We start from the raw sequence: 17,703 nt of genomic DNA, 5'->3' as shown, positions 1-17,703 counted from the left end.
AAGCAAATACTGAGAAGCTGTTCATTTCAAAGACTCCGATGACTTACCTCCATATGACATCATAAACCGGGTCCAGACAGAGGCCGAACCCCTGCAGGTCCTCCTGCTCAGAGTCGTTGAATGTTCTGCAGCTTCCGTCCATCTTGTTGATCAGCAAACATTTAAAAGGAGGCGGCTCAGACGCAGAGGATGGAACAAGCCCGATGATGTGCTTGCTGGCAAAGATCTCAGAAGTGGCCAGGACGTGAGAGTTGATGAGGGCCTCGTCGATCCGCAGGAACGTCTGATCTCCGCTGGCTCCGATCCAGGTGGCCTTTCGTCCGTATTTGGCACCGATGTTGGGCATGGGTGACGGCTTGGCGTTCCAGTAGGGCATGTCCAGGATGGGCCGGCCCAACTGCCCTTTCTGCAAAGCAAGCAAGCGAACATTCAGACTGAAATGCAAAAGAAATGCACTCAAGCAAACAAGCGCTTATTACGTAAAGATCTGAGCGAGGTACGGGTATTACACCAAAATTTTGAACATCACGGTTTCAAAATTGATAAAAAAAATTTCCATTGTATGGTAAAGTTCTTTTAATAAGATGGCAGAACTGATTTTGTCGTTGCCATTTGACAAAACAAATTAGATCACATTATGTTTTAGTTTTCTATATTAACAGGATAACTGCGGGGATTCAGCAAGTAAAATTCAAGACTTTTTAAGGCTATCTTGAATAAAATTTAAGGCTAAAATATTATAAAACAGGGAGCCGTTGGGGGATTCTGCTGTACTACGATCAAACATCTCAAAAACTGTAATTTCTGGGATCTGTTTGTGGCTCTAGGCAGCAACTTTGTCCTTCTCACACCACATAGAAGCCTCAACCGCCTTAGTGCCCAGTTTAAAAGTTTTTTTGTTTTGTTTTCTTTTTGCGCTTAGTCTCATATAGGTTCACAAAAGAAGTGAGAAAGCGGTGAAAACAATAAAGATGTCTGCACTTGACTCAAACTTTCATCCAACAGAAATATTCCTCAAGACAAAAAAAACACTACCTAACTCTTCAAGATTAAACAGTCCAAAATTTAAGACCTGTAACATATTTAAGGCCAACTTGCATTTTCCCAATAAATTTAAGACATTTTAAGACGTTTTAAGGACATGCGGACACCCTGATCAATACTGTCAAATCATAATTTTTACTCAACTTTATCATGCCATGAGAATTATCCAGACCATGTGTAGGAAGAAAAACGTATTGCTACATTTTCTCACCGAGAAACTCCCAAAAGTGAAGACCTGCCCATCCATGAGGAGAACAGCCGTGTGGTTACTTCCTGCCGTCACCTGGATGCTCGGTCCCGGCAGAGCCTGAACCAGAGTCGGAGAGCCCCTGCATGGTAGAAATGTTGAATTAGCTGGCTAGTTTGGAGAACTGCCTGTGTTTCAACAACCTAACCCATTAAACAGATCTGGGCTCCAGAATGGAGCTGCAGAACTCCAGCTATTGTGACCATTCCTATGGCAAACCATCAATCTGTTTACCTGGAGTTGACGTCTCCATGACCAAGCTGACCGTGTTGGCCATACCCAAACGTGAAGACATCTCCATTCTCCATCAGCACCACTGTAAAGCAAGTTCTGTTTACAGCAACCAGACAAAACCACCAAAGAGCTAAACCAGCAACGACGAGAAAGCACTTACCTGAGTGGTGAAAACCGCAGCTGACTTGAACGGCTCGCAGCTCGCTGTCGAACCTCACCGCCCCGGGGGGATAAGTGGTAATTTTGCTGGCATCCTTCTCTCCGCGCTCGCTGCTACCATCTAGAAGAAAAACACTGAAGTCAGCACATCTGAGTGGAGGGTAAATACAGAGAAGTGTAGTGGCGGCTTTAGAGCGCCGAGGCGGGTGTCTCTGCAGAGTCCTGAGAAACAGAGCTGGAGGGGAAAGAGGACTCAAAAGAAAATGAGAGGAAAAAAGGGGAAAACATGCTGGAATAGAAGGGAGGGGCTAATGGTTGTGCAGGTAAAGAGCCGTTTGGCATCGGGGCATTTTAAATTCAAAATTTCTCACATGCATTAGTCCAAAAAGAGTCAAAAAAAAATAAATCACAGGGGTAAAGTATGACTGGACATTTTCTCAATGTTTTTGAACCCGGAGCTGTTTAAAAAAAAAAACAAAAAAAAAAAAAAAAACTAATTTTACAGTGAAGGAATAATCTTCTGCTTTCTTCAACACCCTCACTCAGCAACCTATCCCTGCTTCTTTTTTTTTTTTTTTTTTTTTTTAGGACGAGGCTCAGGGTACAAATTTCTGTAGGTTCTGGATAATTCACCGATTAGCTGGGTCTGCAACGCTACTGTCCTCTGCAAATCTGAACGGCTCACCAAATCTGAACTGTTCAGAAACAGGCAGCTCAAAAACTAACAAGCGTGTGTTGCAGATTTTGAGCCAGCAAGTATGTCATGCAGTAAAATAAACACTCTGCAAATAACTAAAATAAAGACACAAAAAAGGAAATGTGAAAAAGTAGCGCAATATCATTACTTTACAGAAGAATGGGAAAACGCACATGACAAGGGTCGTACCATTACAGGATATTTTCCATAGATATTGAAGCCAATTCTGACTTTTGCCCTTAGAAAACCATTTTTAAAAATGCATAAACAGACGTATTACAGAGGCCGATGTGATGACAGGATAATAATTGACTAAATGTTATAGTTCCAAGAACTTGGAAAGGATTAGGAGTGCCCAGATCATTCATACAAAAAAAAATAAAGAAAAATGAGCAAAATTCATGAATTATTAATGATTGTTGCTAATTTTTCATTTACCAATAACAGTTTCACTAACTAAACTCATCTCCTGATCCATGTTGTGCAGTCACATTTTGCTCAGCCAACTTTGTACAATAACTTTCTTTCGGTGTGCAGAACTGACTTTGCACATTATTTTGCTGATCTAAAAAAATATATATATACATCTGTATTTTCCCAAAAAAGTTTAAGTATTTTTCATTATTATTTATAATGGAAATAAAAGAGAAACCGTGTTGGCTGCTGCAGCTTTCTGTTTCCACACATTATACACATCTTCCAGTTTAGGAAAGATCTGCTTAAAGTGCAACAAGAACACCAGCTGTCAGTTTTACACCTTTTAGAACAAAGTAGTGCATTTATGAAGCAGTTAATGGCTTTCACACGCTTAGGCGGATTAAGTGAAATATGTTACTAGTATAACTAAAATAACTCGCATCTAAAGAAAGAATAATCTTGCGAGTCTTAGTCTAGGAATGGTTAATTATCGCATTATTTATAATTATTTTGTGAAAAGCAAGTTATTTTTAAGAGCGGTAATTTTGTTTATGGCCTTTAACTATATGCAGGGATACACAATGACATACAACCTAAAATTCTAAACCTGTGTCCATAAATTTGTCCAACTAAAACTGCTGGTCATAAAAGCCTCAGCAGGAGCAAGTCATTAGTTTACCGACGACTGGCTTTATGTGTAAAATAAAATCAGATGCATTTTTAGAAACAAAAAAGTTTTGCTGAGACAAAATATGTTGCTGTCAAGACAAATGGCCACTGCAGCATCAAGGATGTCCATTAACGGTTCATAGTACTGTGAAACTGATCTAGAAATGGTTTACGCATAGAATTGTTTTAATGAAGCATGTTAGTATCGGGGACAATAAAAAAAAATTAAAAAAAGCTAATCAGCAAATCCCTAATTATAACCCTTTTCTGTAAAGAAGTCTTTAACTAGCTGTACTGAGTTTACAGTCCTCCATGCCAGCAGGTGTTTATCCTGGTGCAGACTTTAAAGAGTCCTTCCTTCAGAGAGTGAAAGGAGGTGGACGGGACAGCCAGATTGGGAGATGGGTCAAAGGGGCGTCTCCGCACCCACTGAATTAGTGAAGACCATAGTACCTTTGTGCTTGTCCCGTTTATGCCTGAGTGCCTGAAGGGGTCTTATTCTGGCTAGGGCCTGCTCACGCTGGTTCATAAAAATGGGACCAGGAAAAACAAGGGGGCCTGGGGGAGAAAAAAACTTTCACATGCATGCACAATGCTCACAAATGGGATAGAAATACATGGTAATACTACATCACAATAATACACAGACACGGATAAATATGCGACAAGGAAGAGGGAAGTCACCAAGGCACACAAAACCCAAGCTCTTGCCTCACATCTGTAAACAATCCAAAACTTAAAAAAAAAAAAAAAAAAAAAAAAAAAAAAAGGATAGACCTACTGTCTGTCAATCCACATTTCTATAATCCATCCCAGCAGCCAGGTATCCTGAATATCCCCAACCAAAACTCTGAAGCATTAAAACGTTATTTCCAAACTGCATTCTTCTCCAAAATCTTTTGGCCCATACCTCTTCCCTCCTCCAACCTATGCCGGCGGTTGATTCTCTGACGCTTCTCCTCCTGGCGGATCTGAAGGTGCTCTTCGATGTTAACTCCTGGAGGGGGAGGGACAGGCACAGCTGAAAACATAAAAGGCCCCGGGGTAAAGGGCGCCCCAAACGGGATGAAGGCAGAGGTGGGAGGATGAGGCAGAGCAGAGCAGAGCAGAACAAGACAAACATCAATGAGCGAAGGAGGGACTTGATGGAGAGAGCAAGTGACTGTGCAACACAAGCATTTTAACAAAGAGTGAACACTGACAAGTTTATGAAATACAGCATTCAGACAACTGCAAAGAAGAACGTAATATTGGCAGCGTGTTGTGTACTAATGGCCTTAAACAACGGCTCGTGTATTTTCAACTTTTTCACATTACAACCGACAAACCAAACAGTTACGTCTTTGGGAGTTTATGACTCAGTCAAACACAAACTAGTACATGATTGTGAAGTGGAAGAATTGATTTTCTACTTAAAAAGAAACTAAAAAAAATATAACTTAGATCTGACATCGACCCACTTGAGCCAATACTTTGTAGAACTGGCTCTCACTGCAATTACAGCTGTAAGTCTTTTGAGTTAAGTTTGAACCAGCTCAGCACATCTGGCTCTGGCTGTATGTCTTCCAGCCTCAAACTGTATTTTTTTTTTTTTTTTTTTTTTTTAGCTCAAACACAATACAATTATACTTGCATGTGAATTATACTTTTCCAATCTAGAAAATCATTTATCATTTTCATTCCACTTCCCAATTGTGCACTACTTTTTGACTCACAACATAAAATCCCAGCAAAATACAGCAAAGTTTGTCACTGCAACGTGATAAAAAGTTAAGTTCAAGGTTTGAAGATGCTTTTGCAAGGTACTGCATGTGAAGGCAAGTGTTCATGAAGACCTCAGAAACACACCACTCACACTTTGACGTACAGCACTATGCAAAAGGCTTGGGTCATTTATTTAAATTTTGCTTTAAAGCAGCCAGACTGGAGAAAACCTCTAAAGTGCATTTCAGCCAAAGTCTCAAAATCTTTCCTTTCTTTTCATTTCTGATTAGTTCTTTGTACCCGACAAGAAAGAAGCACTGAGCAGAGTCTGCACACAATGGAAATAGTGCACAAGCAGCAGACAAAATAAACAGAACTGGGCCTTAAAACACGCTGCATCTACAACAAATGATCAGCATCTGAAACTGATATCCTTAGGAAAATGTCAGAAAGAATAAAGGCTGGACTGAAAGTGGGAGGCAGAGCAAGTTCTCTTATTGTCCGTTTTTCTTTAGGAATGTCTTGACGTGTCGCACTTTGTTTTAATTGTTATGCATTTATTTATCTTTTTTTATAAATTTAACAAAATAAATTAGAGGCCTGAAAAACAGTGGTAAGAGTACAGCTTTAAACAAATTCTAAAAATTCATTATACAAGCAATGAGTCAAAGCTTTTGTATATTGTTCTAATTTAGACGGTAATTTTCTTTTTCCTAATCAATTTTAGAGACACTATTACACCAATGAACAATTGACTCATAAATGTGCTTAAGATTGTAACATGCATATGACTTGGTTTTATGTGAGACACAAACAAGAGGAGTGATGAGTTTGCTGCAAACCATTTATGCACAAACAAAAAAAACAAAAAACAAAAATGAAAATTAAATGTGAAAATGCAAAAAATAGAATATATATTTATATAAAATTTTATTTCAATCAAAAGTTTATTTAAAATATTTAGAGACTGATTGCTTAAATAAATTAAAGTTACTTTTTATAAATATAGCAAATCCAAATGAGATTTTCCTATTTTGCTACAACGGACTTCTACAAGCACATAAATTAAGTTGTTTTATATAAGACAACTGAACAGAGGTCTTTTTAATATATTAATCTGTATTTTTTGTATTACATTCAGATTTCTCTAAAAAAAAAAAAAAAAGTTTCATTTTACTTTCGTAGAGCTGTAGCAAAACGTTTGAGTCGTATGTGATGATATGGCATGAATGTCAGCATAATTTGGCAACAATTAATTTTTTTATTTTATTTTATTTATTTATTTTTTGACTAGATCGCATTCGACCTCTAAACATGACTCAAAGTGGAAGGTACTTGCAAACATCCATGCTTATACTTTGTCTGTTTGCATGCTTAATTAAAATGAGGCTTAAAGTGATAAGACACGAGTGGTGCAATACCTAGGAGCAGATCCAGTGGAATCATCTCCTTCACAGCATCAAAGATCCCCCGCTGCCGGGCCTCCTGACCGTCCAGCTCCCTGGCGCAGGCCTTACAGCAACCACACGCTGAGCAGCCAGACTCTCCAGACCCACAACCACAGATACTAGCCCAGAGATAAACACAAACAGATAAAAGATAATAAGTAAAATGAAAAAAAAGAACTTTAAACGCACTGCGCATAAACACGTTCTTATTCCATCCTCGGCTTACCCTCCTGGTACTCTGTCTGGCCGCCCACTGCTGACACAACTGGCACCGTACCCAGTGCAGTCTCCACACACGGTGCAAACCATGCACTGGTCCAGCTTCCACTTGTGCATGCCCGGCTGACACATCATGCTCTTCTCTTCCTTGTCCTCCAGCTCGTCCTCCAAGTCCTCATCCATGGCCGTGGCCATGCTCTCAACGCCGAATGCTGCAATAAACACGAGCACCACCAGAACGATAAATTAGTCTGAGGACATCGTAGTGCTAATGTACGTCTATTATAATCGCGGGTGTGTATTTTATTGGTTTAATCTGCCGTCCATCTGCTCACCTTTCCCTGCCTGGCTCATGGCTCCAGTGTCTCTGCCACACTGGCCCTTGTTATTGACCCCAAATGTCCACACTTCTCCGTTCTTAGTGAGGACACACGTATGAGCCTTCCCCATGGCAACCTGAGTTACAAAATTACCTTTAAGGTCCGTCACTTGGCCTGTGGAGAGACATGAAACGATTATGACAAAACAAAAACAAAAGAAATCCTGTTCAAGCGAGTGTCAAACTTGCTCTTAAAAGAAAAGCTGAAATACTCCTGTCGACTTACAGGTGCTGTCACTGTAAATGGCGTCCTTGCCAAACATATAAAGCTCTCCCTCCTTTGTGACGATGCTGCTGCTGCCGTTGTTGCAAGCAGTGTACACGGCTGTCTTTGTCTCCAGTTTTATCATCTTCTTGGGTTTGTACGGCTTGGGCTGCCTGCGGCTTTTAGCTGCAACGGGAAATAAGACGTCTGCTTAAATCAACACCCAATGTTACTCTATGAATGCTTGAATGTAGTTGGGAATATATCCTACTGGATTCCCCGTCTTCTCCCTTGCTGGCAGAGCCGGTGAAGAAAACGCTCCCGTCTTCAGCCACTAGAAGGGCGTGGGAGCCGTCATGGCCGACCGAGAACTGAATGATCTTCGGAGACTTTGTGATGGGCAGCTCCACCCATTTTCCGGCTGATGGGCCACCCTGCTTAATACCCAGGCTCTGGTACTTTCCTGTGTAGTAGATCTGAGAAAAGAACATATTGGAAGATTGTTGGAGAACTGCTGGCTATGCTTGTTGAAAATAGTTAAAATTAAGTTTTTAATTTTAAAGTCAAAGAAAATTTTCTCACACACCATGGTAGAGTTTCAACCTCCTTAACAACAACAACAACAAAAGAAAATCAAGAAATAAACTGTTACAGGCTTGATAGTCTGAAATCAGCTTTTTTTTTTTGGTTTGCTGCAGGCAGGGAGCGAGACCAGACGCAGATTTGCAAGAACGACAAAGACAAGAAGAGGAAGAATAAAGCTGCAGCTTAGTCGTATTCCTCACTTTGCTCTTTATTCATCGCCGAGGTAAATATTGGCAAAGTAATAGCATGGAAACCTTAATTTAGGTGAGTGACAATTATGTTAGCTGACATCATTTATGAGGAACACCAATGCTTCAGTTCTTTAAAAGTGGCCAAAATTAAAAATCATACGCTAAAAACAATCAATTTTCCAATAAAAAGTCTGTATTATTTATCAATCTTAGGAAGTAGAGTTATAGTAAAATAGAAAAATATGTGGATGGTATTCACATACATATTCACAATAATAATTTGGATAAATGATTATTAAAAATGTATTTATAATTAATTATTATTATTATTATGTTGGTAGAGTGAACAGGAGAGAATAAACCAAATAACAAACCAAAGGTCATGTTGTTTTGGTAGATGACACAGTAATCTAGATGCTAACTGATGTGTTGCATCACAATAGATTTTTTTTTAATCTATTGTTAAAACATTAATCTTTTTTTTTATTTCAATGACTATTATAAATACTTAAGAGATAACAAAGATGGTGTGCGGAGGGAGGGGGGAAAAACTGCAGATAAAATGCTTTGAAATCAGGCACATAAAATGTGCAGCCTGTTGCTAACATGAGCTGCTATCTGCCAAAGAGGCTCACTGCACCACACCTAGACTCAACGTACAACCAACCACGCCCTGCAACACACCCTAAACCACCTAACATAGTAAGCGCTCTCATCAAGATGAGACACTTCTGAAAATATGCAAATTATTTACTTCAACTTAGTGCTGACTGAATGTGCTCCAAAGAAAATTAGTTATCGCACACATGATGCAGTTTCACTGGTAGGAGCTTCAATTTTTCTAAAAACATGCTACTAGGCTTAATTAGGATAAAGAGCCTCTGAAAAAAATTAACTCCTACTAGCTCGGTTAATACAGCTTCTACGTGCCAAGTGTATGTTATTTAGAAAATTATTAATGGCATCTGTAAAGTGGGGGAAAAGAGCACTGAAACGACTTACATAAACTTTTTAGAGGCAGAGAGTTTGGCTTACCCTTATCAAGATAAAAGCTTAGCTGTTGACGCTGCGCTAACTTTCATTACTCTTAAATGTTCAGACACCCGACTGCTCACCTTTCCAGAGGCAGTTTTCATCAGAGCAAACTCCCTGCCAGCTCCAAGCAATGCTGCCTCTTCATCAAAGCCAGTGCCTGGGAGAAAAACAGATGACTGAAAAAAAAGAAGAAAAAAAAACATCCTGCAGGATAGCATGAATTTAAAATGAAAAAAACTAAAACATTTTTTCTAGCCTATCACACACCCCTACAACAACTAAGTACTTGTTGCAGCTGTAAAGCCCCATATGACACTCACGACCCACAGACTCGTTTTGTATCACTTACTGATGATGTGTAGATCCTTTTCAAGGTCGAAGAGAGAGATGCCACAGGCGTGCAGGCACTTCCTCGCCAGCTTCAGCTGCAGCTCCTGCTGCAGAGCCGGGTCTGAACTCATGGTGTAGATCCGCACAACAAAACCGTCCTGCAGGAGCGAGGGCATCACAGAGGGGGAAACGTCGTTTGACTTCACAACACAAAACTGTTACAGTTTGGCATCTAAAGCATGTTAAACACAAACACTGTCACTGAATGTTGTTTACCCAGTTGCAACCATTTAAACAATCAGTAAGTTCAGTTTTCGACGCAAATGGCGTCTTGCAGGTACAAAAAAAAAAATAATTTCAGATGAATCACATCTGGACCCATCTGAAATGAGCACGTTCTGTCACACATTTCTTGTGCTCCTTAAATTGAATAGTTTTTGGGGGAGTTTTTTTAGATAAAGAGGACAGAATGCAAATGCATGCCACACTTTCCAGATTTTTATTTTGCAACAGATCTTGAAAAGATCTTTTCATTTCACAGCTCCGGGCAACTTTGTGTTGGTCACAAAATATCCCAAATAAATACATGGAGGTCTGTGGTTGTAACATGCCAAAATGTGGACAGAGTTGAGGGATTAGAACACGTTTCTAGTTGCAGAAAATCTGGTTTAGATAACAAATACATGCACAATCTTTTCTTTTTTTTATTAAAATGATTTCCAAGAGATAAAAGCATCTTGTCTTAAATCCTACTTGACTCAGCTCTATGCCTGTAAAATGATACATCTGCCAGAGATGCAAGTGAGGCAGTAAAAAAAAATGTAGATAAAAGCAACTATTTACAGAGCAGAAAACAAGAATTGACTTGAAGTGAACAGAAACTATAACTCAGCATGGCAATGATCAAAGTCATGTATTGGACATTCATCCGATCAATTAACTGCAAGTGGTCTGTGCAGCTTTTGCACTGACGAATGCAGACAAACTCCTCCCCTCCAAACAGTACTCCATCCATACAATTAGCTGGGAAGAAGGCTTCTTCTTCTTACAGTGGATGTATGGATTTCACGTATTACCCTGCCCCCACTCCCATTACAAAGTGCTTTCGCTGGAGAGATTAAGCTCTCTGGAGAGTGCACACATGTCGGGCCACAGCTGCCACGCCCACACACATCTAGATGAAGGGATACAATGAGAGGCCTCTCTGTGGCACAGCTGATGATCAACCGAGGATTTCAGGGAGAGAAACGTGCTACACAGAGAGAATAAAGAGAGGCAAAAGAGAGGCTGCTGCACAACTAACCTCAGTTTGACTAAGAAAAATACTATTTGAAGTCCATTTATATTAATTTATTATCCAAGAATATTCTCAGTTGGAATGTAGCCCAAATGTGATTCAATTTTTATAGCCACCTTAAGTTTAACTGGTGCAATCTAGTAAGGGGTAGGCCTGGGTTGGTAGTGGCATCAAAGTATACCAAGATTTTGTTTTCTTCTTTTAAAAAAATGTTTCAAATTTGAAACTGCTAAAATTTTCCATCATAATGTTTAAACCTCTTTTAATGAGGCACCAGAGAAAGTGCCAGAAAGAACAGTTTTCTCTTGTTTTATGGAGAGTCGGCTAATTCAGTGCCGCCCCTCCCTCACTGGCTGCTGCGCACTGCCAGTCAGCTGTCTAAAAGAACTCTAAAAGTGCTTTCACTGGAAACCCCTCGCTGGAAGATAGCGAAGACAAAGTGAAACGTTTAGAAACGTTTCCAGGGACTATTTGACTCATTTCAACCCCAGACTTAAAAATCTGAGAATAAGGAAAATTGAGTGACTTTACTTTTCAAAGCAAGTTATCAGCTTTTCTTTCCAGGATTACTTATAAAAAATTAGGGACTCCTACAGCTTTAAGCCAGAAATACTTTTGCTATTATATTAGATACAATGTAAGAACAAAAAAAGCCTATGAAAACTTACATCTTTGCAGGCTGCTATTTGGTTAATGTACTCTCCATCTGTGAATATGATGTTTTGTCCATCTGAATGTTGACCTGCAGCAAGAGAAAGTGAATATAGTGTTGCTTAAGTTAATGTTGGCCTAAATTAACAGCACACTGATGAAAGCATGTAAATGTGTTTCCTTTGTACCTGGCATGGTGACCACCCCCTCATGTTCCAGGGTCTCAGGGTTGATCTTGATAGCCGACATACTGTGGTTACTTGTGTCCCGATACAACAAGTACCCCTGAGGACACAACACACACTCTATTACTCATCTCAAATTACGACTCTTCTTAACAGGACAGTCACAAAACATGGAATTAGGATTTTAAGTATTTAAGATCTTCTTAAAAACAGATTGCTTGATATTTGTTATTATTAAACAATATTCAACAGCAGGGGACACCAGTTACCTCAAAATGTGACATTATTGTCAAACTAGAAAAAAAAAAAATAATAATAATTGCACTAACTCTGCAGGTACTGTCTGAATGCCATAAACTGAATGGGTGGACTGCTTTCCAAAAAAAGCCAAACTGAAACAGAAAGAATTGCTGAACTTTAAGTGGCAGCCGTAAAAATAGAAGCGTTATCCCAAAAGTAGGTTTACAAAAAAATAAGTTTACAATTTTTAAATCATAATGAATTCCTCAAAAAACAAATAGTTTGCATGTTAGCCTGAAATTAGCCAACAATAATTCAAGTGCTAAACATGACACTAGCATTAGAAAAAAAGCAACCGCCAGCTAACATGCTAAAATCGTCATGCAAGCTGACTTTAGTGACCACAAGCTAATATACAAATAGAAAGTACTTTGCAGTGTTACCCATTATGCTAATGTTAGCTTAAGAGAAAATATGCTGATACTATAAAAATAGGAAAATATCCCAGTGGACTTTCTTGCTTTAAGTAAGAGAAGGTAATTAGCTTTAAAACAGTTAAATGTGTTTGATTTAAAATCTTCTCCAAAGAGACTTCTTTTAAAAAAAATAAACAGAAAATGTAAAAAAAAAACAACAAAAAAAACGAAACATTTATTTTAAGCCATGACTTGAAATATTTGAACAACTTGATATTTGATACTTCACAGCAAAATGTATCGTATGAAATGTTTTTCAAAAGTTTCTTATGCAAAACAGAGGCTGCTGCACTACTTACCTGAGCAAAGCCAAGCCATGACCTTTTCTCCTTTCGATTCCTGATTCGAGACGTGGAGTTGTAAACGTGTCCCTGTGGGAATTTGAGCTTCGGTGAGTTGACGACCTCCACTAATGCTTTGTTGAATGCAATTTTTTCTAAGCTGCTGAAGTTACATGTTGTGGGTTTCTCCTAGTCTCTTGTCTTGTGTTTCAAACGACTAGTAAAAAGCAAAATGCATGTTGAAGAGTCACATACCCTGACAGTACCACTATATCCAGATCCAGCTTTGTAGAGTCCATCCTTGCAGAGCAAATACAGGAAGGAACCATCAGTCTGCAGAAGACAGCGCTCGTCTTCGTCGATGGACGCTTCCTTTAGGACCCATTTGTTCATCAGTGCAGCACGTTTGATGCCATTTCCAAACCAGTCCTGGATTTGGATTTTCCCCACCAGGACAGCCTGGACACTTCGCTGTAGTGCATTCAATATGGTGGGGACCTGGTTTGATTGAACAAGACAAGCAGGTAAACCTCTGATTAGAAAAAAGTGGGACTTCCTGATATTTACATTTGCAGCAGATCTGAGTCAAACTGCACTAATGTTTAGTGAACTGCGGTTTTCTGTATGTTTACATTTCTGTCTAAATGCATTTTCACACAACCTGACACCATTACCATGAAAGCGACTACAAATGCCACTGATCTCACAGATGTTTACCCACGCACAACCAAGCGGCACACTTTGCACCACTCCGCCTGACATTGTGATGATTCACAAACCAGGCAATACATAAAATATAAGCGCATTTATTAGCATAGAGAGGGATAAAATTTGTGAGTCTAGAGAGGTCCGGTGAATCCTTGATAAAATGTAGAGTTCTTTCTACATACAACTGAAGCTTTTTTGTTGTTTTTCTTTCTTTTAGGCCAAAACAAAACAAGAGAAAGAGGATGCAGAAAGCTGAAAGGTAGACGCAAAAAGAAGATTAGCTAACCAACAGAGGAATTCAAGCAGAGTAACAAGATTAAAAAGGAGAATCAGAGCAGCTTGACATTTTGCAAACTCAATTTGAGCTGTCCAGACGTGGCCCTGAGCATCTGTGCACAGAGGAAATGGACGAAGGCAGCTAAAGTTATGCTGTCCAGAATGGACTGGGAAAAAAAGGAAAACTTTATGCTCCACACAACTTTTATTCATGTTTATCGTTCATATTTGGGACCAGGTGTCTTCTTATGAAATATGCTCCGAGATACCTTCTGCAGGTAGATAATCACTATTGGAGTCACTCAACAGGAGACTGGCAAAAATGATCCAAAAAATTTAAGATGGTTGCTGTATAATTGTGAGAATAAGGCTGATTTGTCAAGACAACCTTCTAATTTGAACCTGTTGAAGTAAGCTTAGTGGTTAATTACCTGTATAGTCTGACAGGCATGGCTACCATTATTTGTGAGAATGGCAGAAACAGCCTGCAGGATTTTGCCCGTATCTCCCCATGCCACCACGAGGCTGAAAAGGCATGCACAGGACAGAGCGGTGATGTCCTGTCCAGTTGGGTCATTGGGCCCTGTGCTCCGGACCGTGGTCTCCAACAGCAGCTGGAAAAGAGACTCTAAAAACAAAACAAACAAAAAAATAGTGGAGGGTTTAGATATTTGGAAAATAGAATAAAATAATAAGTAATTACAATTATAGAAAGGCAAGTGCAAGTAGAAGTTTACCTAACACATCAGGAGGCTCCGTCTGAAAACCCTCTGGCTGTTGCCCCTGCAGCATGTCCAACAAAGCCTGCAGGCTGCGCAGGCACAGTAATGGGTGAGAGAACCGAGTCTCTTTAATCAGCTCAAAAACCCCGCACAGGCCGATGCCGATGATCTGCAGACGAGGAAGGAAGCAGGTTTGTGTAAAGGGTCAGTGAGGAAAGATTGAACATTTTGCTAACTCAAAATCCTTTTCTTTCTACATATTTTAATGCAAAGAGTAGATTAACCAAGGATTGGAGTCCTGCTCTGCTCAATCTCCTATAGTATGCATAGTTACTTGGGTCAGTTTAAATATCCAATTAGTACATTGGGTAGAACGTCAGCTGCAATTGTATGTCTGCGTATGTGAAAGAGTTTGGCCCAGAAACAGATGTCCTTTCCCATCGTTTTTAACAAAGTTTGTTAGACAATCAAATAACGCTGCAATGCCACTGAAGACCTCTTCTTCCCTTACTTAAAAGTAAGCTTTATTGCATAAAAGATGCAATAAAAGTCCAAGAAAAAAAATCTAAATGGACAGATTCAATGATGACTTCAGAATTCATTTTAAAAACATGCATCAAGAATTGTTTTCTCAACACATATTTGCAACATCTATCTCGTCATCAACACGATGGAATTAAAACTCAACCCTAAAAAGTGTTGTATCATCAAAGAGTTTGGCTCAGAGATTATGTAAGCATGACGACTTGCATCTCTTTATCATAATCCATAATGAAAGAATCTACATTGCTGTGGAATATTTACATGGTAAACACTGCTTCAGTAACAGTTTTTTTTTTTATTATACAGTGGGTCAGATTCAGAAGAAGCAGAGTGGCCTCCATCCTGGGGTGAGGAGGGTTTGGCTCTAGTTTTCCACTCAAGTGTTTTTTGGACCTTGTTGACTGGTCTCATCTTTGCTCTTTGCAGATGATGTTCTGTTAGCGTCTTCAGTGTGCAGTGCAAACAGAAAGAGCTGAAGTTTAGTCACTAAAGAAAGGGATTATTGAGGTTTCCTTCTCTGATGCAGTTATTCACTCAAAACGCGAAAAAGAGTGAATGAAAGATGACTTCCGAAAAAAGGAACAAACAAAAACTTTTTAATGGGTACCGCACAATGGGAGATGATTACTATTTAACTTTTTAAGGGCACATTCAGGAGTGGCTGTTTTAAAAAATTGTTAGTCCAGTTCTGCATTTGTGAGTCCAAGCCTGCACCCATGTTTGAGCTCAAACTGCATATATGTAAAAATAACACACCAACAAAGAGACATGTTAAGAATCAGGAGCCTGTAATTTACACATGGTAGATTTCTGGTAACTACAACTAGAGCCACAATAAGCATGAATAAGACTGCCTGTTCCTTTATCGACAGCACCTACAAACCATCAGGGACTGGGGATATAAAGTGAGTGAAATGCAAAAACTGTCTAAATAAATTTAAAAAGTTTGATACTATATTGTTTTCATAAATTAAAACATTAAGTTATATTTCTAACCCAATTTCCACAAACGGAAAACATCTTTTTACTTATTTTCTCTGTTGTCAGTGCACGACACCTGTCAAGCACCAAGCCTATTCTTTTTTTCCACTAGTGAATAATTGGCAACTAATTGTGTAGACAGTTTGCTTGAGAGGCAAAGTTTACCACCTTATTGGCCCTGCAATAGCTGTAAACAAACATTAAAGACCCTTTGTCTCCAAACAGCTGCTCTATTCCTGAGTTCTGATAACGCATGAAAACAAAAACAAGATCACCTCTAGCCATGTTGTTTGACATGAGGAAATATTCCATCTTCCTACAGTAAATGGCAGTGGCTAGGTTATTACCCGGGCACAAGGGTCATAATTTAATTACGCCACTGCCATAGCAACATGTCAAAAGTCCACAGGTTGACTCTGTTCTAAACCAAGGGGAAAAGTTGTAGCCCAAACAATTCTTCTTTGATCAGGGCTTAAAGGTATTCCTGGTAATATCAACAAAATTACAAAGTTTGCAGGTAAAAAAAAAAAAAGAAAAAGATGAATTTGAACAATTGGAGCCTTCAAAAGCTCATCAAAACTACTATTGTCTCTGCCAAGACACAAAGCAATGACAACACTACAAAAATGCCACAAACAAACAACAACAACAACAAAAAAAACTCCTTCTTGGCTCATACCTTTGGCAGCTTTACCGCCGGCTCACGGTACTCTTCCTCCTCCTCGCTGTCTGAGTCGCCGCTCTGCACTGAGGTCCTGGAGGCCAGAGCTAGGGAGGCCTCCTTCTGCTGCCAGTCCAGAACGCAGTGTCGCACATTGCAGTAGACATTAAATGCAGAGGGGTTACTGTGTAGTTTGATGTCTGGCACGAAAAGAGCTCCATCTAGACTCTCGGCCTGTGGAAATAATAAAAAGCAAACAACAAAGATCGATAAATGCTTTACTTGGTCACGATGTGCTCAATTAGTGCATTCACAAGTACATAAATACTGAAAGGAAGGAAACAAAAAAAAAACATTTCCACAATGGCAATTAAATAGAAATCCCAACTTTTATTCTTGTTTCTTCATTGCTGAAAGAAGCAATGAATTCCTCCTCCAAACCAAACATATTGGTAACACTTTATTAGATGAGGTGTACATAAGACTGACATGACGCTGTCAAAAACACAAAGGAGTCTAAATGAATGTCTATAACTGTAATCATGAAGTGTCATTTGGTAAATGACACTTTCAATGCAAAGTTGCTCTAAAAGTTGCATCAAAAGTCCATTAAAAGTGCCAACTTTGCAGCATTTACAAAATAATGACATTTTATCCAAATTTGACACTTTGAACTTTCAATGCAATTTTTAGAACAGCTTTGAATTAAAAGTAGAGGTGTGCCGATCGATCGGTCACCGATCATAATCGGGCCGATTTTCGTGAAAAATGCATGATCGGTGATCGGCGATCATTGGCTCTTGTTGCCGATACCGATCACCTGCATCTCATTTCGCAGCTTGCCTGTGCAGCTGGTCTCCTTTTTTCCTTCACACTGCGCAAACGCGCAGCAACAAATCCAAAGCGATGTGGATCTATAACGCACTGAGTGAATGGGGAAGTTTGTGTGTTGCGGAGGAAAATTGAAGCAGGTCAAAATGCATCAACACAACGAAGCTAATACGACATAAAAACAGTGCCATACTTGACGGAAATTGGCTACATCGAGGCTCACTGCAGTAAAAAAGACATACGGAGGATCAGATAGCAGGTAAAGCAGCGCGCAGGTAAAGCAGCGCG

General features: G+C 39.5%; 1 protein-coding gene across 17 annotated transcripts in view; it reads right to left on the bottom strand.

The window, feature by feature from the left end:
* Nucleotides 1-17,703, bottom strand: part of mycbp2 (MYC binding protein 2) — a 67,911-nt gene that overhangs the window by 39,035 nt on the left and 11,173 nt on the right. For 11 of the 17 annotated variants that reach the window (XM_016669093.1, XM_016669094.1, XM_016669099.1 and 8 more), the window contains exons 3-22: nt 16,603-16,818; nt 14,415-14,568; nt 14,109-14,305; nt 12,949-13,191; nt 12,712-12,783; nt 11,700-11,796; nt 11,529-11,602; nt 9,583-9,721; nt 9,314-9,390; nt 7,694-7,898; nt 7,444-7,608; nt 7,174-7,332; nt 6,846-7,050; nt 6,593-6,738; nt 4,378-4,488; nt 3,921-4,025; nt 1,686-1,805; nt 1,526-1,607; nt 1,256-1,373; nt 48-406 (exon numbers count right to left, since the gene is read on the bottom strand). In XM_016669093.1, the coding sequence (XP_016524579.1) occupies nt 48-406; nt 1,256-1,373; nt 1,526-1,607; nt 1,686-1,805; nt 3,921-4,025; nt 4,378-4,488; nt 6,593-6,738; nt 6,846-7,050; nt 7,174-7,332; nt 7,444-7,608; nt 7,694-7,898; nt 9,314-9,390; nt 9,583-9,721; nt 11,529-11,602; nt 11,700-11,796; nt 12,712-12,783; nt 12,949-13,191; nt 14,109-14,305; nt 14,415-14,568; nt 16,603-16,818 (3,044 nt within the window). The remainder of the gene's footprint in view (nt 1-47; nt 407-1,255; nt 1,374-1,525; nt 1,608-1,685; nt 1,806-3,920; nt 4,026-4,377; nt 4,489-6,592; nt 6,739-6,845; nt 7,051-7,173; nt 7,333-7,443; nt 7,609-7,693; nt 7,899-9,313; nt 9,391-9,582; nt 9,722-11,528; nt 11,603-11,699; nt 11,797-12,711; nt 12,784-12,948; nt 13,192-14,108; nt 14,306-14,414; nt 14,569-16,602; nt 16,819-17,703) is intronic. The other 6 variants (XM_007547137.2, XM_016669100.1, XM_007547147.2 and 3 more) reach the window with 3 other exon arrangements.

Source organism: Poecilia formosa, unplaced genomic scaffold (assembly GCF_000485575.1).
Source record: "Poecilia formosa unplaced genomic scaffold, Poecilia_formosa-5.1.2 Scaffold19, whole genome shotgun sequence".
In the NCBI taxonomy this organism is placed as follows: Eukaryota; Metazoa; Chordata; class Actinopteri; order Cyprinodontiformes; family Poeciliidae; genus Poecilia; species Poecilia formosa.
The sequence above is the reverse complement of the archived record's forward strand: the minus strand, read 5'-3'. Positions and strand labels throughout refer to the sequence as shown.